Raw genomic sequence first — 23,158 nt, 5'->3', positions numbered from 1 at the left:
GGTTACAAGTTGAATGCTGTGTATGCTTGTTCCTCCTGCTGTAAAAGAGTTCGTAAGGATAAAGTTACTACCTGCCTGCTTTCTACCAACTACAAAACATAATGGTAGAGAAGTTTTTTTTCCTTTCTTTTCTTTATGAAGAGCAATTTGTCATTATTCATTTAACTGTAGTTTTAGTTGTGTTTGCGGCATGTAAAAATGTGTGTATGGTCTTGTCGCCCAGGCTCTGCAGTCTTGTTAAACGTGCAGCTTGATGACATTTATTGATACATAGGGTATACATTGTGACATTTTTAATGCATTCTTTATTTTTCTAATTAATTAAGCGTAATTAAAGCAGTAAATTCCCACCCATATAAAACTTTACCTATAGCAACAACTTATCGTTAAAATTAAAATATGCACAATTCACCTAATTTGGTTTGCTAATATAAAGAGAAAATAGCAAAAACAATCTGGTGAAGATTGGAAGATTACTCCATCATAGTCAAAATATTTAATAACCTGGTATTACAAATAAATTCATACTAAACAAAGAGATGTTTGATTTTACAGATAAGTAATGACTTACCTTCTGTGCAATCAAAAATGTGATTCTTCTAATTCCATATTCAAAGAGGATATCTTTCTGTAGATAAAAGATTAGATATAATTAAAACATGAGATAAAAGCAATGCTTTGTTAGTACCAAGCCCCATAATTTGGGTCTGGATATGAAGCAAAACGAGAAGTGAAATAAATTGCAGTTCCACCCTCATCCGCTGGGGGCTGGTATCAGAAGCGAGCAAATCCTCATTGACTCCCATGTCAAAAATACCAATTTCACAGCAGAAATAAACGTGTTTACAGCCTGGTTCCAAAACATGTTTTAGGTTAAATAGATCTAGTTAACACTCATGACAACTCTGAGGAGGGTGAATTTTTTTGTCACTCTTCTGTTTAAGTTTATTAAAAGCCTAAAATTCTGAATAATTAACGAGCATTAGACCGCAGAGCCAGCTCCGTGGAAAGGCCTCAGTCTGAGCCTCGGCCTCGCCTGAAAACTGTTCCGTGATTTTCAGTCTCTCAACTTAGACCATTAGTTGTGCCGTTTGTGTATTCTTTTTTTTAATATTATTTGTGCAATTGTTGGACAAAATTACTTGCTGTGGTATTAAATGCACTAATAGAGCGTCCAAGAAGTCTCCACTTAATTTTTTTCCGTAAGTAAAATTTTATTTATTTATTTATTTATTTATTTAGCACATTCATTGAGCAGTTACATTTGTTGCATTCTTTCAAAATTAACATTACAACAACAATGCTCAAATGGAGCAGGCTGAAGCAAAGAAGCTTATGTGCACCTACCCCACATTACAATATTATACAATTTACAATATTAGACTTTTTAACAGTAAATGTTTTGTTTTGTTTTGTTTTTTGTTTTGTTAATGAACCTTTCGTGCATGTTTTGTTATTCATTTTATATTGTGTACAGTTCTTTTATGTAACAACACATAGTCAGAATAAAACCAAGAAGCTTTTCCATCACATATTCTCAACATATTTCTCAATAAAAGTAATCTTATATTGTCTTTTAAATAGTAATAGACGAGCAGCACTCTTTAAGTTGTCATCTAAACCATTCCAAAGCTTAACACCTCGTCTGGATATGCAGTGAGTTTTGAGGGTTGTGCGGGTACATACCACCTTGAAATTATGGGATCCCTGCAAATGGTATCCACCCTCTCTATCGAAAAACAGCTGTTGAATATTGATTGGTAATTGATTCTGTCTTGCTTTGTACAAAATTAGCATTGATTTTAGGTTAACTAGATCATCAAGTTTTAAAATTTTAGACTTTATGAAAAGTGTATTAGTATGGTCTGTGAAACCAACATTATGTACAATCCTAAATGCTTTATGTCGATGATTTTAGGTCACTGCCTCTCTTGCACTAGCTGAGCTTAGATTGTAACATGTACCATGACATTTAGATTTTATAGGGGTAAAGCCCAGCGCATTTAACAAAATGCAGCATTTTTGAAAATGGGTTGAAATATAACATGTTGGTGGAGCTGGGTTCCGACTATCAGTATGGTCTCCCTCCCCTCAGCGGCAGCTCGGCGCAACTCTGACTGCAACGGTGCCTGTCTGCTGCGCGGCTGCCGGCTTGTGGAGCTCTCGGGAGACCTCTGTGTTCCACCCGGTTCTCCTCAGCGGTCAGCCCGGTGCATCTCTGACTCAGAGGCTCCGGTGTTGTGCACAGTTAACTCCGGTTGTAGCTAGGTAGCTACCTCCGTTAGCTTAGCTCCCACCTCCGCGTTAGCTTTGGGTTAGCTTGTAGCTACATCGCTTCAGTTCGACAGGTGTCGTCATTTGATCCTAGCCTTACAGCCCCACCCTCAGCTCCACCTCTTTTCCCTTTTATGGAATTGTCTGGGCTTGACGAAACCTTTGACACGGTCAAAATGGTGGTGGTGGCCACCTCCCATTTTGGCACAAAAACTTATAATTGGGGCCTATGGACACGAATTGTCCAGTAAATATGTCGATGGTTAGTACAGAAGCAACAGCTGACCTTCGACTGAGCGAAGGCGGTGAAGGCTTCGACCAAAGCATCGTCTTCTTCTGTGTCAGCTGTTTTTATAGAGACATTAATGATATGGATGGGGTTCTCCCTGGCGTTCTGATGAAGATGAAAAAGAAAAGTTTAGCTTCACATGGACAGATAAATAAGAATCAAACTTAACGTTGGACCTTTTCATGCCCGCAGCCCCACCTTCATGCCATCCTCCTCATAGAAAGCTGAGCAGGACTCTGAGAATGGAGCGTTCTCCAAGAGTGGTTCAGCAAAACTTGACAAAACTTCGTCAAAATTTCTAAAAACAAACACACGTGATTTGTTTCAATTTTGATGGATCTATACTACATGTGCTACATATCTGGTGAAAAATGTACCTCTTAAAGTCTTCAAAATGCTGGAAAGCCACCATTGCTCCCATACGTTGGCAGGGTGGAGACAGGGCTCCATCCATTAGCAGCTCCCTGCCCTGCCGATTCACATTAAACTGGCCTGATCCGCTCACTGGTAAAGGGAGCCTGGATGGGGGACAAACATGCATTGATCACCTCAAACAGACAAAGCGATGTATTTAAAAAGCAATTAAAGCAAGTCCAGATGTTCTCATCTGTAAAAAAAAAAAAAACTCATTCAATACAAATTACATATAGAAGGAAGCAGAGGAGACACAGAGTCAACTTTCAGCTAGTCTCAGAGTTTCGGGTCAAGCCCAGAGAAGAATCTGGTTTCATCTCTAATTGAATCAAAGTAATGTAAAGTGACACATCACCTTCATTTTTCTCCAATAAGTCAAACAACAATGTTTTGCTGTGTTTATATTTTCATTGACCCAGTTAACTTAAAACTTTCTGATGAAAGAGGGGTCTTTAATCTGAGGACTTGCAGAAGAGCAGGGATGTTGATCTATGAATTTTCCACAACATCATTGTCAGTGAAATATTAAAATAAAGAGCACAAGCTACTCTAGCTAGCTTTAAGTAAAAATATTAAGAAATGGGGCTGTCAATAAGCGGGAATTTTTAATCATGATTAATAATGAATTCCCTCACACTTAATCGCAAATGAATCACAAATTATAAATGTACCATGACAGATTTTTCACCGGGGGGGGGGGGGGGGGGGGGGGGGGGCACTGTTTGCGAATTGGATAAAGGGTGTCAGAGAAAACTACGCCACACAGCACCATAATACCAGCCATACATTTTATTGGCTATTTGTGTTTTGTTTTCTTTATTATTGCCAATTTTATCTTTTATCTATTTTCATTGTTCATTCATCAAATGTCGGGTAGAAAACTAAAATTATGACTTTGATTAAAGTTTTTGGGAAAATCTCTTTGCACAATAATGATTTTATTCTTCAGTGAATTAACCGAATTAGTATATCGAGCCACCTGTTTATTTCTAAATGTGTGAAGATGAAAATACGTTTTAGCTTACTCACAGAAACTACTTTTTCACTAACAAGTTTATAACTTCCTCCCTCGACACGCTCAGTGTGAATAAATGTTCACGAGTTTTGAAACTTGTGTTCAGAACGTGCAAGCAATGACTTTCAAAAATAAAAATTAACATGAATAAAATATTTGCCTCCATTAATTAATGTGCTAACGCAAAAATGTGTTCAATTTGACAGTCCTTTATAGAATTAAAACAATCAAGTTTTGTTGTGAAAAAACGCAATCTTACATATAATAATACTCAAAATGCTTTTAGCAAACAGTATGCGTATTTGTGTGTTTGAAGTATTTACTTTACTCGTTTACAAGTCAGATGTTCTATATTTATCATCCTGCAGGGAATTTTTAAATCCCTTCATCACCACATTTCAAACTTTTTGCAAACAATAGAAAACCTGAAATATAAAAATGTACAATTTTAATGTAAAAACAATTTTTTTTAATAATTGTGATTTTTTTCTTAGCAATACTTTCATCAAATTTTACCGTAAATAAAAAAAAATGTAAACTATAATTGTGCTAATTTTGAATGAGATGAGCTGGGCTGTATGGTCACATATGCTCCTTTCCTCCTGACCACCTGCTGTTGATTACATTCACTTTATGAACAGTCTAGTTGAACCGTCCTCAGGAGGATTATCGTGTCTGCAGAGGAAAATAAATAAACCATCTGATTCAAACGTAGTCACAAGTCATGAATCGATTCGAGCTCAGGTCTAATTCCATCCTCTCCACGCTGACAGCTGATTTGTGAGTTGATTTAAAGCAAATTGTTAATCAGAGATCATTTTTCAGATTTTTTAAGGATCATCTGGATAATTCAGTAGCAATCACTGAAATCTCAGGCTTGGATTTTTATTTTTCCTTGGGGAAAATAAAAAGGCTAAAAGGTGAATCTCTCAAAAAAAAAATCTCAGGAATGCTTTAAGCAAAGAGAAGCAACGACAGGACAAGTGAAGTGCAGCTCATATTGCGCATTAGAGAGGGACTTGTTAGAAAAGTCTTGAAGTGACTGGAAGTGGACAAGAAGGAAAAAAGCAGCAGCACGGTGCATCAAGCATGCGCTGTTGAGAGACACAGAGACGATACGGTGCTTTGGCTGGTTGGGAGGAGCTTTACTCTACCTGTTCAGAGTAGGGCTGCTCCCTCTGAAATAAGATGATTGACATGTGAACATTAGCAGTGATTGATCAAACCGTGCTTCTGAGTGTATAATGATTAGACACAAGGTGGCGGTGGTGCACATTAACAATAATAGAGGGTGCTAGTGAACATGTTGCATTCGGGGTTAGCCATAAGCAGCTACAGCAGCTGGTGTAAAGGCTGCTCTCCACCTGCACCATTAAGCACACACAATCAAGCTGAACTCAAATGACAAATGAGGTCATAAAAAGAAGTAAAGCAGACCATGAAGGGCAGGAGAACACTTACATGACAGTTTTATGGCCTGGATTTCTTTGAAACTGCTTCAAAGCGTTTCACAATTACCTTCTTTGCTTAATGAATCTCTTAGCTTTCAGAGCAACAACTCAAAGTTGTTTATATTAGTGTTTTCATTCTGCGCCGCCGCTCCAGGGAAACCGGTCACCTGTTTGGATGTGACGACGGCAGCATGAACTGGAAGTCTACTGCGCACGTTCCATCCTGCAGCTGGTGATGCTGGATGCTGTTCAGTTCATAGGCGATGTAAGCCCTGCGGACATACACCTGGATAAAAAGACAACGAATTCAGGTTTTTAAAAAAAAACGATAAAATAAAGAGAATTCCATTGATACGATTGGGTTAAACATACCTCCAAAGCAGCCATGCATACAACTTGATTGATGTGATAAAAGAAGTTGGGCAGGACATCAAAAATGGAGGTTTCAGAGAGGATGAGTTTCTGCTCAAAATAAAAATTATGTTATTTGTAGAGGTGAGACTCAATTTAAATAAATTATGTAATTAATTAGATGCTTTGTATTTAATTAATCTTAATTTTCACATTTTAGTCATTGAAGACAATTTATGCCCAAGCAATTTTTTAAATCAATAAAACTATTAGTGAGTATTTCTAGTAACCAAAAGGTCTATTTGACTACTTTGGTCTCATTATAAAGGTAACCCATTATGGGATTTTCTGGGATGTGTAAATATTAGCACGTGTAACTGATTAAGTGTAAATGGAATATTGTAAATGCTGTGTACAAAACTGAACACTAGGTGGCAGCAGTGCACCGCTAATGTATATAGAGGTGTAGATTAGAGTTCATGGGAAGTTCTGCTGAGGGTTACAAGATGAATGCTGTGTATGCCTGTCCCTCCTACTGCAATAAAGTTCGTTTGGATAAAGTTACTGCCTGCCTGCGTTCTACTAACTACTAAACATAACGGTAGAAAAGTCGAGTTTTTTCTTCCTTTCTAAAAGGGATTTGTCATAATTGATTTAATTGTAGTTTTAGTTGTATTTGGAGCCCAGGCTCTGCAGTCTTGTTAAAAGGTGCAGCTTGATGACATTTATGATATATAAGACATAAATTGTGATGCTAAACTTTTCCGGCCCCCAACTGGGGTACGCTCAAAGGGGTATTTTAATTTATATTTATCTAAATAGCTTATCAAAATTAGCATGTCAAATTCCCGCCCCTAGTTATTTGTTGTTCAAGAAGCTGCAAACATTTAAAGTTTCCACTGAGGAGACAAACCTTCAAGTTCTCTGGGCAAAACTGGTGACCGTACATGTCGATGGCTGACAGGAAGATGGACTCCACCTGGTTGTGTCTCAGTTCATATGATGGTAAATGGGAGGCGATCAACACCTGGGAGACAGTTAGTAAAGATTATAATCAGGATTTATGTTTCAGAAAGCTACAGAGAGCTAACTGAGGTGGGCATCAGTTCTCACCTGTCTGGCTCTCAGGGCCACCTTTGAGTTTTCCATCTTACTCAGCTGTGTGAGCTCATTCAGGATGACCATGAGCTCATCTGCTAGGGTGGGATCACGTCCACACAACTGGTCCTACACAAAGTCACAAACACTTGCTGCATTAATGGGGTTAAACTCAAAAATTAGGAGAAAGATTTGTGCATTTCCAAAATCGTTCCTTACAATGAGCATCGTAACCAGAATGTTCTTCTTGAACACCTGGGCATGAGAGAAGATGTAGTCGAGCACAGGACTCATGTCAGGTTTGTGCTTCTCTCTCAGGTTAATCACACACTTATCGTAGTGGGCTATGTGGGGAGGAAGAGAATATTTCATCTGAAGCTCAAGCTCAGAAACATTTAAGGAGGCATTGAACGACATTAATGTTACCTTGCTGAAACTGCATCTCCACCTGCAGGTAGCGCTTCAGCAAATCAAGAACCACAGACTTCATGTAGCCACGGATTCCACTGCGGTACCTAAAACCACTCAGTCATAAGTCAGTGAACACAACACTGCTGCTCAGCACTAAATAGTGTTTTATTACACTAGATGACTGTTTACCTGCTTGCAACAAAAGCCAGAACAAGTAATAATAGCCAACAATACTCAAGACTACAAAAAGAATTCCCATGGTCATGTGTATGGATGTGCGTTTATAGAAATTTAGTCTTAGACAAATAAAAAACGGTCATTAAAAAATATAATATCAAATTTATGGAAGCCCATTCCTGCCATTATGATTCAAAAATTTATATCATAATAATGAGATACTATGTCATCATTAAGTCATAATTGAGATAAAAATTTGTTTTTATCAGCTTGGCTCAGCTTTCTCATAATTATGAGATCCTATTTCATTATTATAAGATATTATTTCATAATCACGAGAGTTAAATCCTAATTATGAAATAAAAACAAAATCACAGAGTGGCGGGAACGGGTTCCATACAATCAGTTTCAAAGACACTAACCTCTGCACCAGCTGTACGATACTTTGAGTGTTCATGAAGAAAACCTCACGATCTGCCTTCCTCTGCAATGTTGCAGCATGGCTGTCTAAAATATTAGCAATCTGAAATCACATGAGTGGAGTGGTCATCATAAACTGGCAGGAGCAGTAGAACCTTTACATTAGCACATGGTTGATGCCCACTCATAGGCAGTGTTTACCCTTTGACTGGGGAACTGGCAGAGGACGGAGGTGATGTTGCTGGCGTACTGAGCCATGACTTTACGGATCTCCTTCTCAACACAAGGGGGAATTCGACCGGCAACGCTGGTCATGATTTCCTGGAGTTCCAGCAATGGCAGTGAAGGGTCCCTCAGAGTCTTCATAAGAGTGGCCACCCATTCTTTTAACTACAGAGAACAGCAAATTATCACATAGTCAATACTAAAGTTTAACTCAGGAATCCATCCATCTATCGTCTTCCACTTATTCAGGGTCACGTCATCAGGCAGCAGCCTAAAGCTGGGCGGACACGGTGCGACTTTTTCACTCGTAGCACTCAGCTTCAGCTCAAACTGTACGACTTCCTCGCAGGGCAGATCTCACGAGTCATGCGCTCACACTGTACAACCCAGTTCTCGGATGCGACCTGACTGCTCACACTGTACGTCTGGTAGCAACACGTCGGACCCAAAAATGTACTAAAAATAGCAGTTTTTACACAACACGTCAGACTTTCTTGTCTGGCCTGTTGTCCTTCGGGAGTGCTGCAGGAGGACACAGGGGGATTTATGGGGGTTGGATGAGGAAAACGAAATGAAGAAAGTAAATCTGTGTTTTGTGATCAGTTTAATTTGACACGAACATGACAAACACGCTTTCTTGAATATCTTTGTGAGTAAAAAAGCGTGTAGAAATAAAAACGAACAACGTTTGTTATTAGGGAAATAGCGGGTGAGCGGTGTTGATGCATGATTGCGCATGCGCCGTGAGCGGTTCTGGTACTTTTTGGGTCACAGCTGCTCACAGCGCCGCTTCAACAGTGCGATACCCTCACGAGGGACGAGCAAAATATCAAACACTCCAGAAGTCCGTGCGAGCTCACGATTGCTGATCAGTAGCTGGTCACGTGGTGTTAATCGCCTCTCGTAACCCCCCGTACACTACACGACGTTCAGCGCAAAACTCGCCCCGATCTTGTGGATTCTCGCACGAGTGGAAAATCGGCTCAAAAAAGTGAAAAAGTCGCATAGTGTACGCCCGGCTTTAGCAGAGAGGCCCAGACTTCCCTCTCCCCAGCCACTTGGGCCAGCTCCTCTGGGAGAATCCCAAGGCATTCCCTGGCCATAAGATTGGCTTATTTTAGCACAAAAAAAACATTTTTGTTGCAATGCAAAAACAAAATACAAATAAAAAAATGAGATGCAGCGAGACCTGTGCATGCATGCAAACCCCTTTTTCTGATCCATCTGCTGCAGCCACATCAGTTGCCAGTTGTACAAGGTCATTTTTTGTACTTGTACAGGAATATTATGCAGACACTAACCCATTATGAACTGAATAGTTGAACAATGCACATTGACTCCATTTGCAGCAGGGCTTGGCAAAAAGAAATTGATATGTTTCCTATTGTATCACAGTACAGGGAAAGATTACCACTTTTATAGATTTTAAAAAATCCCACATAATTCCTGAAAGGGGGAAAACTCTGGAATTCTGCTTTAATGGTGGAGGGGTTGATACCTTGCTGCTAAAGTACGGTTCTTCAAGACAGTAACCATCCATCACTCTGATCAGGTTTTCAAGCACGCTGTGAAACACCTGGTGAAGTTTCTCTCCTACCATGGGCTGTTGTTGGGGTGGAAGCGTAGCTGTGTTGAGCTCCACCTAAAACAGAAAACAAAATATTTAAATGAAAACATCTCTTATGTGAACGCTGAACCTGTTGGGAGTGACATGCCTTGTGTATACTGCTGGGATCATCCAGGTCCACACGTGCTATGACACATCCAGGCTCCAAGACCGCTCCTGGCCTCTTGACAAAATGTACACAGCCCGACTGCTGCACAGTCAGAGTCATCACCATCTTCATCACCTAAATGCAAAACACCAATTACTTTTTTAAAACTCCAAACAGACACAAAAAGAACTTTAACATCTCACATGCTGCTCCTCATCTCAGACCTCAATCTCAGCGTAGGGTTCTCCAGCTTTAATATGAGCCCCGTCCTCATACACGTACTGCAGCAGTTTGCCAGCAGAGGGTGACCGCAGCACTGTGGGATCCCTCTCCTTCTCAAAAACACACGTCTTGTTCCCAACGGTGATGCGGTAGCTACAGCAATGAAACAGCATGGAGAATGACTAAACTCAAAGTCAAACAGCAAACTGACTTGTTTAAATTTTCCAGTCAGAGCTTTGCCTTTCTACTTCCTCCTTCATGTAGGTGGTGTGGCTGCTGCTGTTGTAGCACAGCAGGAGGCCACCGTCGCTCAACCTGTGGACATCTATCTCAATGTTGGAGCCATTCATCCCAATGACATAGGTTGTTGGGGATTGGCGAGCCACCTGAGGACAGATTATTTAGTAAAAAGAGAATTAAAAATTAAATAAAACAACAGATTAAATGAAACGAAGCCAATACCTCAAGACAGTACTTGACTCCTTCGTATATTAGATCTACGTTGATAGAGTTGAGCAGACTGTCTGCTGGTAGTACCTGGCCCCTACACGTTCAACAGATGAAGTAACATGAACACACAGTAGGAATAATAGGGATGTTTTCTTTTCCTTTTTGAGGAATGTGTCTACTGACCTTTCCAGCGAATGCAAGAAGTCCGACATGCTCTTTCTGAAACTGGCATCTGCAACATGCAAAGCCCCACAGACGATGCCCAGCATGGTATCTGGTCTCTCTGCCTGCAGGAAGAATGGTTGCTTAGAGACAGCTAACAAGTTGAGCCTCATGTGATCTGGCTGCTGATGAGTTATTGTATCTGTCGCTCCATCTCTGACCTGCACTTTCTCTGCAATGAGGTGATCCAGCCAGCCAGTGTCGATGTCATTGTTTCTGAAGCTTTCCGTCTCAAGTATCCTAATGAGGTACTCAACCGTTGTCCTGAAATCACCTCTGATGGACAGCTCCTTCATGGCCACCACCATGTTTCTATAAAACACAGATTTAACACTTTAGAAGCTACTCTGTTTTTGTATTTGGCAGGGTTTAATTTTAGGTAAATTGATTGCAAACACATACAGATATACATAAAATTGTTGGTACCCTTTGATCAATGAAAGAAAAACCCACAACGGTCACAGAAGTAACTTGAATCTGACAAAAGCAATAATACATAAAATTTCTATGAAATCTAACCAATGAAAGTCAGACATTGCTTTTCAACCATAATTCAATGGAATTATTTTAAAAATAAACTCATGGAACAGACCTGGACAAAAAGGACGGTACTCCTGACTTAATATTTTGTTGCACAACCTTTTAAGGCAATCACTGCAATCACATGATTCCTGTAACTGTCAAAGAGACTTCTTCACCCCTCAACAGGTATTTTGGCCCACTACTCATGAGCAAATTGCTCCAATTGTCACAGGTTTGAAGGGTGCCTTTTCTGTTACCATTGTGGGTTTTTGTCCACGTCTGTATGGTGCTCTGCTATTCTCACTTTGTAATATATAGTAGGAAATTACTATATTACATCATATTTAACTCATGTTCAACAAATCACTTTAAGATCTAAATATAAGTCAGCACATTCCTAAAAAGACTCTTACGAAATAGCCTCTTCTCTGTTCTCTCCCCATGAAAAACAGTGTCCAAACTGGGAATCTGCAAACTCATGAAGGCCACCAGCAGCCCCAACACTGAAATAACCCCAGACGTTTTTACTGCTGCGGAAGTTCAACTCCTGCACGGTGCCAGAGCTGGGCTTGAACCCCTGAGAAGGTAATCCACAGTAAAATAAAAGGTTAATCAACAGTCAGGTGTTTCCTAAGTGCTCATGAGATGACACCATACCTCATCAGGGTTCTCACTGGTGATCCGAACAGCAATAACATGCCCTCTTGGAATGGGAATGCAGTCTGGAGACTCAAAGTTGATGACGTTGTCGCCCCATGGACTTTCTCCATAAAGCAATCTTATATCCTTAATTCTGTACAGAGGGATTCCCATTGCAATCTAACAACAACGAAAATAAGTTAAAAACTTTTCTGTGACTTAAATAATTCATTGTGTACTTGTGGTGCAATATTGCATCCAAGTATAGGACAAGGTTTCACCTGAAGTTGGGCTGCAGGTAAGTTTACATCTCCGATCATCTCTGTACACGGATGCTCCACCTGCAAGCGAGGATTCAGCTCCAAGAAGTGGAAGCTTCCGTCTTCGGAGTAGAGGTACTCCACTGTGCCTGCACTCACATAGCCTACCATTTTGGCCATCCGCACAGCATACTAGATCAAAAAGAGAATGGAGATGACTGTAAATTGACATTAGCCAGAGAAAACATTTAAAATATTGAAATAAAACGTGCACCAAAGCTAACGGACCCGCTCCATTTGTTCTAACGTTGAGGAAGGAGCTATGGTGGCAGGAGCCTCCTCTATGATCTTCTGGTGCCGTCTCTGGATGGAGCAATCTCGTCCAAACAGAGAGATGGCGTTCCCATACTCATCAGCCAATATCTGCACCTCGAGGTGCCTCGCGTGCTGAGCCAGTTGCATGATGAAAATAGGTGATCCTGGTATCTCTGTTTGAACCTGGATTCAGGCAAAAAAATTAAATTGAATGCAAAATTACATAGGCTTAATTACAAAAAATATAAGTTGTTAGCAAATGTAAAGTAAAAACACCAACTTGTCTAAAAAGACTTGGAAAACTCTCTGAATTCTCAACCTTCCGGATGCCCTTTCCACCTCCACCCTCAGAGGCCTTGATCACAACTGGATAACCAATTGTTTCAGCTCCCTGGTGTGAAATGCACATATTATAATATTGCAAACTTTGCTAAAATGTGTTTTCTCAAAGAGAAAGATAAGAAAAAAGATGCTTACTGATAGACCATCATCTACATCCTGAACACAGCCCCGTGCATAGAGGTCTGGAGGAACACTGATGACTTTGTTCTGTTTTTGGTCCTCTTCAGCCCACTCCAATCTCAGATCTAAACCCACCACATTAAACACACCATTAAACGTGTGAGTGAGTCTGCACATTAGGTTTGTAGGAAAATATCGATACACTGAAATATCGCAATATGATAGAGAATCAATATTTAAACTGGGTGTATCGATTTTGTATCAAGAATTTATTTGTAAACATTTACTATATATATTTTTTTTGTCAGGTGAAATTCAAATTCCAACAGCCAGGTGGCGGCAGTTTTTACCGCCTTCGTTTTGATGGAACAACGAGATCTCGCGACAACACTGGATATGTCTTAGAAGTGTCTGGCCTGAGTTTGAGAGTTACATTTGGTCTTAAAAATTGCAAATGTTGTCTGACTTTAGGTATCGTAATATATCGTATTGTCTCCTGTGTATTGTGAAATATATCGCATCACCGGATTCTTGACAATGCACACCCTGACAATACATAATGTCCAAAATACTATAAAAGTACTACCACTCACCTGATCCGCTCCATGGCAGCGTGGGAATGTCAGCGCTCTGGGCAACAATGGAAGATGCCACCTTATCTCCTAGAGCCCACATGGCTTTACTGGACGGCCCTGAGAGAGACAGCAGGAAGTGGCTGATTATAATACAACTAAACCAATGTACACAAAATGTTTGGTTTGTTTCTCAAACTGTTTTTACCCAAGAATGATATTCCTGCTTTGTTCAGGAGTTCGGGAAGCTTGGGATTTTCCGATGCATGACCCCAACCGGCCCAAACAGCCTGTTTCGATTAATAAACAAACAAGCAAACACTAGTGAAGGAAGTATGTAAAGAAATAAAAGGTTTAACTGAGTTATGTGTGAAATGTACCTGCACTGGGATCCGTTTTGCTATGTCTACTATCAGCTCCACGTTGGCGTAGTTGTTGTTATTGGATCCTCCGGGTACGGGCACATAGTGATCGGCCATTTTTATGTATTCTATATGAAGACACATCAGGGTTCAGAATCAAACAGCTGACTCAGTGTATTGTGTTTTCCTCTTACTTTAACCAAGATAAGTTCCAATGACTGCTGAGTAATAAAAAGCGCACAATGACCTGCGTTAGCTTTCAAGTCTTCGGGGGTTACCATGACCACAAATCGGATGGTCCTCTCGTTACGGAACATTTCGTACGACCAGCGACGGATAGAACGCATGCACTTGACTGCAGCGATGCCATTGTTAGCAATCAGCACCTGTAAGAGAAACAGAAATCACCTGATTAGCCTCAGAAAAAATCGACAATAGAAGCTGCTGCCAATCAGCACAAGAAGAGAGTTAATTTAACCTTTTCTATGACACGGTTCCCACCAAAGCGTGTGACGAACTCAGCAGGAGAGGCCACGGTGAAGTCTCTCTGCAGATCCATTTTTCTCTGTTCACGTCCTTTTTTCACCAAGTGAGGACCAGACATGCTAGGCCTGGAGCAGAAAGTGTAACAGTAGTCACCTTCCACGTTAGTCACGGTCACTCCAGATACAAAAGCTGCAACAATAAATAATCCTGGAAAATGTGACTACATTCAATTCTCTGTCAGAGAAAAACAGGAGAAACAATTAATAATTGAATAAATTAGTCTGAAACCATGGAGAAACAGATATCAGTGCCAATAAAATCAGACACCATGGCTGCAACAAATAAGTTACTGAACATCAAGAACCAGAGTGAAAAGTCTGATTCCTTCTGCAACATGCAGGTACAGACTCTGCAGCAGTTTCTTCATCTCCAACCTTTCAAAAACACCTAAATGCTACTCTAGATGAATTCATGGAAGCTAAAACATTAGATGTTTGTAGTCCTGGAGGCAATAAAAAGGTAAATCATTACAAGAATGGCAGACTGATACAGATTGTATCTTTATTCTGGTTTCCTTCCAGCTGTTCAACAAAACAGAAAGTGATTAGCTGCAAGAATAAATGAGGTTTTTCCTGCAACTGAGACCAATATTTGCTGTTTTATGACCAATTTATGATGTTTGCTGATTCAAATTATTTCCACACTGGGAAGAAATTTCTCCAATGAGGACAAGATCTTTAACCCTGTATTGCAGAAACAGTTTTTTATAGCCGATTATACTCAGAAAGCATTGTCAACCTTTTCTGCAGGATTGATAAATAATAAAAAGATGATTAATTTAATGAACAACAGTTAAAACGGTCAGTAGGTCTATGAGCAACATTGTTAAAGGTCAAACTAGGCAGCAAAAAGTGATGATAAAATATTCACTTGTGGATTCATTTATTGTTTTAGTTTTAAATCTAGCAAAATTTAAAGATTATGTGGTAAAATCTATATAAGACAATACTGTCAAAAATAATTTGTTTAGAATTTACCATATTCTAGACATTTACAAGTTCCAAGACTAAAATACCTATTTTTACCCAAGCTCTCCTTCTAAAAAATTATTTTTAAACAGTCACTAAATTGATTTGATTATTAAATTCAAGAATTAATGTTATATTCTGATGTTTTTCTTTTTAATTGTTATGCAAGAGGGAATGAAGGAATAAACTGTTGTTTTGTAAAATACTACTTGTAGTTAAATAAGTGGCCTTTTAAAACTGTAAATCACAGCTTTCTGTTTTACAAAAACATAAAATATATCAACCACCAAGTGTTTAAGGCAGATGAGTTTTGTTTTCTGTTATTCTCTTTAAATAATTTCCTACTACGTCATATTTAGTTTATTTCAATAGCTGATATGTAAATACGGTTTTTAATTTTATTTCTGCTGGATTTGGGTTAGGGTTACAGTCTGGATGTTAAGCTAACAAACTATCCGCAGCAAAACCGCATTTTAAACCCCATTCTGGTTCATTCTGGTTGTGAAACGATGTGAAGCAACTTGTGTGTAATTTAGTGAAATTCTGTAGAAACTTCCTCCTTTTGTTGACTTAAATATAAACGGAACTCAGGTTGAGGTCGTTTTGGTTAGAGGGAGCCACTTCCGTGAGGTACAAGTGCCTCCGGAGCCACAAGCAGCAGACCCCTGCACTAGAATAACATCATTATTATTACTGCAAACACACTAAACACCGATCAACCCCCCAAAAAACAGCCAATGTATTCCTCCATGTTGGGAAACTTACATCTAAAGTGATCACAGAAGGAAACAAAGACTTTTGTACATACCATCAGTGCCCTTTAGTTGCTGCCTTCTTCCTTAAATAAATGTTTAGTACATGAATTCATAACCGTGTCGGGGAGGAACACAGATACCTGCTTAGGTGATTATTACAGCAGAGAGGTGGAGAGATCAGATCTGAGTGAACTTTAACTCTTGTACAGTAGGCCTACAGCTCACTAAGGAAATAACCTGTCATTAAAACACAAGCTGATAACCTGGTTTATCATACAGCAGATGGTTTGTTCTCAGAACATTAACTAACAGGCTGAGTGTAAAAGGAATAAGCTTTACTCAGCAATAATAATAATAATAATAATAATAATAATAATAATAATAATAATAGGCTAATATCGCTAAGTTGATATATTAGCCACTTATAATAATAATAGGTAAATATATGTACGTATTATTATTATTATTATTACCCGATTATTATTATTATTATTATTATTATTATTATTTACAGCTTTAAAAAGGAAGAACCGGTGCAGACCATTATGACAGTCACTTTACTAAAACTCATTATTTACGCATTTGTTTACATGTTTCCGCTAAAAGTAAAACTTTGCGGGAAATTTTTCCCGTTTCCTGAAAGCAAACCGGCGCTAAACGACCTCCAAGTCGCTGCCACAACACCGACTTTCCGCTAACAACTTCAGCGTCTCCAGCAGAGGTTCTGTTATTTTTCGGTCTGGTAGTTCAAACTTGCAGCTTTTATTTTCCGAACACTAAAGTTCTCGGTGTCAGATTACAAAGCGCTGTGAAAGCTGCGCACGAGGACTCACCTCTGCAGATAAGGGAACAAGTTATTTCGCTCCATTTTGAGGTCTGTTACTTTAGCGCTAAATATGTGTTTAGTTTTTTTAGTCTATGTGTGCTAAAAACCATAACAAAGAGGTCTGCACACATGCTTCCTCTTCAGCCTCCTCCCTTCCCCCCTCCTGCTGCAGGGGCAGCAACACATCTACAGACTGTTGGCTCTTTTCTGTGAAAAACAACAGTACAGATGTCGCTGCAGCTCGCTTTGGTGCTTTTCTGCCTCCATGATTAAACATAACTATGGGGAAGTCATCACAATTCACAGAAAAGAATCCTGAATCAAAAGGCTGCAGGGAGAGAAAGTAAAACAAGCTCAAATGTTTCTCTTTTCCTGTTTAGGAAACCGAATTCAACAAACACATAATAAAAGCCAATTCCTCCAGCAGTTATAAACACTTTTACTAATGTTAATAAGCTTTCTATCAGAACATAAACTCTGTATTTTATATCTAATGTTCTGAGGTTTAAATTGAGGACTAGAATAGGAAATAAAGGGAATTTAATTGACTGAATATGAGATCTACTGTATTTTTACCTACAACGTCTAGGCTTGGTGTGTGAGATATCCAGTGAGTGGCTTCTCAAGTAACCACTGGTTTCTTCCAAGTTCTGCAGAAAAGCATCACTGAACCACAACATGTTGAACTTTGAATAGCTGGACCACAGCAGCAGAAGAGCACACCTGTCAGCGGGAAACAGGAAACTGAGGCTACACGTCACTCAGGAGACTGGAAAAACCCTGGTCTAATGAGTCTGGATCTCAGCTGCCACATTCAGATGGTCGGGACAGAATTTGGTGTCAACAACATGAAAGCATGGATCCATCCTGTCCAATACTCCAAGCTGTCTCTGATGTAATGGTTTGGGGAGACATTCTTGGCCCATTTTGTACCCCTAAGGTGTGCCAGTCTAAGTATTGTTGCTGACCATGCCCATGACCCGTTTATGTCACATGTGTCATGTGTGACCACAGAGGTGTGTGTCCTCTGTGGTCATATATAGGATGGCCATCTTCTGATGGCTATTTCCAGCAGGACCATGCACAATATTAGCCTAGAAATCAAGACCAACTGTAGCAGTAGAAAAAAAAAAAATTTGCTCCGCAGGTCGCTCTAGCCACGCTCTATTGTAACCTCTGCTGGTCTGCCATTGGCCCAAACAGTGTTGTCTCTTACCAATCACAGCGCTCTACATTTGTTGGGCGGGCTTAACACTAGAGCTGCATCAAAGAAAGACTCTCGAGGGGGGCGGGGGCCTTCCTGGTTGCAGTCTCCTTGGGGTTCCTGCGTTCTGGGGCAGCGCCTGGATCTCTGGGACTTGGAGCTCCCCCGTCTCCTGCGCATCTTTGGGGGGCAGATCTGTGGTCCCTCACACTCTCTGTTGGGCGCTCCTATAGAAAAACCTTAAATAAACAAGCGCGTGTACACACAGGTGCTCACATGGTGCTCTCAAAAGTATGGGCTTGGGCATGTTAAACACAGGTCTTAAGACTATGGTGGGCCCTTAATATGTTGTGATTTATTATCGTGATTCTTCAGTTAAGCAATGTTGATTATATATATATTTTTTTCTTTTCATCAAGTTGACGCAGTGAGAGGTAGATCTTGTTGTATTGTTGTTGTGTCCCTTTTTTGTGTCCCTTTGTTTTTTTTTTGTCTTTTTTTCTGCAGGTCTAGAAGCAGACTCTTGTTCATTATTGTTTATTTTTGTGGACCCCCCCCCCCCTCTCTCTCTCTCTCTCTCCCCACCTTTTCTTTTCCTTTCTCTTTCACCTCTGTCTCCGTGTCTGGTCGGAATTACAAAGCATTCAGCAACAATAACAATAAAGTTTTAAGTATCAGGCGTGACATTAAAAGCAAACGCTTTGATGCTCCACCTGAGAATAAATCTGTAAGGCTTGTCACCAGCATTCAGACATCAATTCTGCTTGCTTCACAGCCAGACAGGACACGGTAAAAAAAAAAAAAAAAAAGAGAAAGACTACAAAGATGGCATCAGCTCAGGAACAGCGTTGGTCTGAATAGGCTTTAGAATAGACTTTAGCCGATTTCGACTCAGACCTTTCTTTGACACAATAGCAGATAGAGATACTTAAGTTGTTTATTTCAAAAAATGATGCATTGGCTTCTTCATCTTTTTCTTTCACTGTGGTGGACTGCCCAGTTGACTGATTGCTGTCAAGATGAACACCTCACATTGTTTATCGCGTCGATTGATCCTAGCACTATCCATTTGCGTGCTGAGACTGTTTGAAAGACAACCGTAGATTCTGCCCAAGCACCAAGTCGTTTCAATTGCTCGTGGCTAGACTATATATTTACATATATAGAATGGCTATAGGCTAGCAGCATCTCATAAAGGTCAGATCACGTCTAACTGGTTTCTTGAACATGTCGAGGGGTTCACTGGGCTTCAGCGACCTCCACAATCTCCAGATCTCAGTCCAGTAAAATCAATTTAAGGCAGCCTTTGCAAAAGCCAGATCTCCTTTTTCCTTAATGTGGACCTCTGCAGATCTATTGATGTGGTAGATAAGGGTTCTTACTGGTGTGAATGTGGAGATTAGTTAAGTAGGATGGAGTCAAAACATTTTAAATAACCTTGATGCACAAAGAGGAGGAGGAGGAGGAGGAGCTGTTCCCAGGAGGAACAGCTCACCGGGGCACTCTTTAATAAAAGGCCAGTGTTTCACCCTGCACCGCGCACAAATGCAACTCTGTTGAAATCCAGCTATTGGTTGGAATGGAAATCAGGATTCACTGCCAGATTAAACGGAGATTAGATGACACAGAATTGGTTTTCCTTAGAATGTGCAAGCAATTAGACTTTGAGCAGTTAAGGGGTCAGACAGGAGCGGGCAGTAGAAGTGGACGGAGAAAGTTCAAAAGGAGGAAATAACATCCAGTGAGGACAGAGTACACAAGCCAGAGTGACACTGATCTCTAGAGATGAGACATTTCCTACCTTTGTCTCCCTCATGATGATTCCCACAAGCTCTGCTAACACGATTAGCTAAAAACATTGAGTAAAAATGTCCAACAGAGCACACAGCCATAAGCAGCCATCTCCTCTGATCCTCCGTCGTATAAAAGATCTTCCATCCAGTGCATAGTACACAACTTCTACAAATAAAAAACAAAATCTTATCCCGTCTGTTTACTGTGATGTGACCTGAGTCAGTTGGGTCAACACCAGTTTCAGAGTGACAGCTTAAAGCTCTTGTTCCAATATTAGAGCCAAGATTTCTGGCAGGCGACAATAGCACAACTCAGAGCTGTCAGGTGACACGATAACACATGGTCTGAACAGGAGAGGAGCGGCAGCACCTTACCACAAGCTGCAAGGGCCTTTAGCCAACATGAAGGCACATGACAGAGCAAAATAAAACAGGCCTGTCCCCAGAGGATGGAAATTAAATTGACTGAAATAGAAACAAAGTCTTACTTGATGACTGAGGAGCTGGATGGTGACACCCCAGAGAACTCCAGCTCACTGGAGGGTTTAGAGCCAGAAACCGGAGGCTGAGAGGAACCGCTTGGAGGTTTTGTTACCAGCACTTCCTCGTCTGAGGAGTTATCCTCTGATGCTCCGAGGATAAACTTGAGGCGCTTCCTCGCCTCGGGTTCTGAGCTGAGCATGGGTGTAGTGGTTCTGATGGGTTTCTGGGTGGACTGTGGCCGCAATGGCTGCCTTGAATGTACCTTAGAGGAGGCCTGCGAAGGATCAGACTTAATGTTGGCCAGGAGATTGTTGTTTTCATTGAGATATGATTTTACAGCAGCTGTTGACAGGGAATGTTTGTCTGCACGAGGATGGGTCTTTGAAGTGGACTTGTTCTCCTCAGCCGCCTGGGGACTGCAGCCAGAGAAGGATTCCTCTCCTTTCACAGGCATTGCTGTCTTGGTATTAATTCTCCACAGGAGTGTTAACATCCACAGGATTAATCCCAACACTGCAAACTGGAGCATCTGCAGACATCGTCCTGAGACTGCAACAAAAACACGTGGACACAGTTATTCATGCAGCACGTGAAAGTTCTCGCCCAAAATGAACATTCTTAAAAGGATTGACCGATTGGCTTATTGATTAAAGTAAAAATCTAAACTTTAATTCTTGTGTTATAATAGTTCTATGGTCGATACAAAACATGTTTATGAAGTTCTTTGTACAAAATCCCTCTCACATAAAGCAATTTCAGCAGTTTTGTTCCTGACAGTTTCAGTACCTGCCAAAATGTGCCATTTCAGGGTGCTGTCACTTTAAGAAAACAAGCGGGAGCTGGCTACGCCCACCCCTCTCCACTCAGTCTGCTATGAGCTGAGAAGCTTCGATATCCAGGAGGAGCTAGGCAGTAGATCTCTCTTGCATGTGAGAGGTGGTTCTACTTTCTCCGTTTGTGACATCACAAATGGGAACTTTTTGAAATGGCTTGCTTTAGGCACATGATGCTTGAAACCAAACACTGAGAAAAGCAATGGACAGGTATTTTTCATGTTTTGAGTGCTTATAGAGGCAGTAGAGATCCACATGGGAGCACAAAAAGATTCAAAAGATGAGTTTAGTATAATATGTCCCTTTTAAACCATAAAAGACAGCACAACATTCATAAAAAAAGACATGCAAAACTTATTTTTACCGCTGCTATGGCCTTGTCCTTGAATTCAGTGAACTAAGAAACCTAAAATCAGTGTTATTCATGTCTGTTTGCCATTGTAATCTTGAAAAGCTTTTGCTACAGTGATCAGAGGTCAGAAGGTTTCGGGAGACGTGAGCATTAGGGGTAACAAAGAAAGTCATCATTGTCATAATGGTCCAAAAACTAATAACTTGCATGGTATTAGTTTTAATCTGCAAAGTTATGCTACTCTGTGAGCCAGCAGAACACAACAGGAGTTATTTCCCAGGCAGGATCCAGTAAACAGGCTGCTTGAAACAGCTGACATCAGAGCTAAGTGTGGCTACTCAATGTGGGCTAAAGGTCAACGATGGGAGAGAAGGTAGTTTAAACTAAAAGAAGGGCAAAAACACCACCCACTAAAGTCTGAATTTATCCAAATAAAGATGATAAATAATAAACTAATTATTGTGAAATCAATGGTGAAAGTTTGCCTTTTCTACTACATTTCTAATTGAAATATTAATTATAATGTGTTTCCTGTGTAAGTGGCATTCAATAAGAAGCACGTCTTAAGAGGAAATGTCTTCATCAGAGTGCAACTTTTTATTCTATTTTGTGCCATATTGTTTAAAAAAAGAATGCAATTAACAGTATCTGACACATTTACTGTTGACTTCACACAAAAAAATAAATAAAACTACTTTTCAGCTCCATGCTGACATCAACCAACAGCTAAATGTACAAAAACATGGCAGACAATCGATTTTCATCAACAACATGCTGACCCATATTTACATATTCACAATCTGGTCCCTTATCTGTAAATTTAGCAGGAAGGTGTTTTTCCTTCCAATTTTTCTTTTTCCTTATATTTTCTGATCCTAATTTGAAAACAAGGCCATTTAAAGGTCAAGTTGTCAGATGAATGGGTGTAAATGGTTCCAGTGAGGTCTGTTAAACTCTAAATTCGGATCACTTTACAGTCATCGTTCCAAAAATAAGACCATATGGTCGCTGTTTTCACAAGTCAAGGGAATAACTGTCACATATGTTCACATAAGGCTCTGTGTTTGTCGGATTGAAAACGCATTTCCTCATGCAACTAAACGCTGCGATGGTGGCCGATAAACCGTTTCATATATTTCCAAGGCAGCAAATTTCAAAAGTACCTACCACCAGACCAGACGGTGTTATTCTTTCACCGCTACCAGCACCCTCTCCTCTCGAGTGCGATAGTAAACACGTTCACGTAAGAGGGAGGAGCCTCTCAAGCTCCTCCCAGAAACCATCAAAGATCAAATATGTAAAAAAAAAAAAAAAAATACCAACCCTCTAAATGTGTAGTTTCAAGCTGAAGAAAAACGGAAGTGATGAATGCTACATGAAGTTAGTATATGGAACTCAAAAGTATTCAAAATTCAATACATAAATAATATCTGCATGAAGAAATACTAGACAATCATGTAATCTGACAATAAAATGATGAAATAACAGAATGGTAAAAGAATGAAAAATATTTCATAATATTGAGCTTAGAT

At 40.1% G+C, this 23,158-nt stretch overlaps 1 protein-coding gene across 8 annotated transcripts in view; it reads right to left on the bottom strand.

Annotated features, from left to right (window-relative positions):
• The window catches only part of acacb (acetyl-CoA carboxylase beta), a 30,294-nt gene extending 7,395 nt beyond the window's left edge, over positions 1 to 22,899 (bottom strand). For 3 of the 8 annotated variants that reach the window (XM_015972612.3, XM_015972613.3, XM_070546453.1), the window contains exons 1-33: positions 22,794 to 22,899; positions 20,447 to 20,990; positions 14,345 to 14,477; positions 14,114 to 14,252; positions 13,885 to 13,994; positions 13,713 to 13,794; positions 13,526 to 13,624; positions 12,948 to 13,057; positions 12,751 to 12,861; positions 12,444 to 12,653; positions 12,177 to 12,347; positions 11,914 to 12,075; positions 11,670 to 11,833; positions 10,896 to 11,046; positions 10,696 to 10,799; positions 10,525 to 10,606; positions 10,303 to 10,448; positions 10,065 to 10,215; positions 9,841 to 9,975; positions 9,624 to 9,767; positions 8,102 to 8,290; positions 7,903 to 8,003; positions 7,319 to 7,407; positions 7,112 to 7,236; positions 6,908 to 7,021; positions 6,708 to 6,821; positions 5,816 to 5,905; positions 5,611 to 5,729; positions 5,147 to 5,170; positions 2,941 to 3,081; positions 2,762 to 2,861; positions 2,561 to 2,668; positions 572 to 628 (exon numbers count right to left, since the gene is read on the bottom strand). In XM_015972612.3, the coding sequence (XP_015828098.3) occupies positions 572 to 628; positions 2,561 to 2,668; positions 2,762 to 2,861; positions 2,941 to 3,081; positions 5,147 to 5,170; positions 5,611 to 5,729; positions 5,816 to 5,905; positions 6,708 to 6,821; positions 6,908 to 7,021; positions 7,112 to 7,236; positions 7,319 to 7,407; positions 7,903 to 8,003; positions 8,102 to 8,290; positions 9,624 to 9,767; positions 9,841 to 9,975; positions 10,065 to 10,215; positions 10,303 to 10,448; positions 10,525 to 10,606; positions 10,696 to 10,799; positions 10,896 to 11,046; positions 11,670 to 11,833; positions 11,914 to 12,075; positions 12,177 to 12,347; positions 12,444 to 12,653; positions 12,751 to 12,861; positions 12,948 to 13,057; positions 13,526 to 13,624; positions 13,713 to 13,794; positions 13,885 to 13,994; positions 14,114 to 14,252; positions 14,345 to 14,477; positions 20,447 to 20,970 (4,299 nt within the window). In that variant the 5' untranslated portion in view covers positions 20,971 to 20,990; positions 22,794 to 22,899. Of the gene's footprint in view, positions 1 to 571; positions 629 to 2,560; positions 2,669 to 2,761; positions 2,862 to 2,940; positions 3,082 to 5,146; positions 5,171 to 5,610; positions 5,730 to 5,815; positions 5,906 to 6,707; positions 6,822 to 6,907; positions 7,022 to 7,111; positions 7,237 to 7,318; positions 7,408 to 7,902; positions 8,004 to 8,101; positions 8,291 to 9,623; positions 9,768 to 9,840; positions 9,976 to 10,064; positions 10,216 to 10,302; positions 10,449 to 10,524; positions 10,607 to 10,695; positions 10,800 to 10,895; positions 11,047 to 11,669; positions 11,834 to 11,913; positions 12,076 to 12,176; positions 12,348 to 12,443; positions 12,654 to 12,750; positions 12,862 to 12,947; positions 13,058 to 13,525; positions 13,625 to 13,712; positions 13,795 to 13,884; positions 13,995 to 14,113; positions 14,253 to 14,344; positions 14,478 to 16,188; positions 16,309 to 16,968; positions 17,121 to 18,177; positions 18,278 to 19,966; positions 20,198 to 20,446; positions 20,991 to 22,793 lie in introns of those variants that run through there. The other 5 variants (XM_015972614.3, XM_015972619.3, XM_070546452.1 and 2 more) reach the window with 5 other exon arrangements.
• Between the last annotated feature and the right edge of the window lie 259 nt (positions 22,900 to 23,158).

This window comes from Nothobranchius furzeri, chromosome 17 (genome assembly GCF_043380555.1).
Source record: "Nothobranchius furzeri strain GRZ-AD chromosome 17, NfurGRZ-RIMD1, whole genome shotgun sequence".
NCBI classification, from domain to species: Eukaryota; Metazoa; Chordata; class Actinopteri; order Cyprinodontiformes; family Nothobranchiidae; genus Nothobranchius; species Nothobranchius furzeri.
This window is presented reverse-complemented; position numbering and strand designations above follow the sequence as displayed.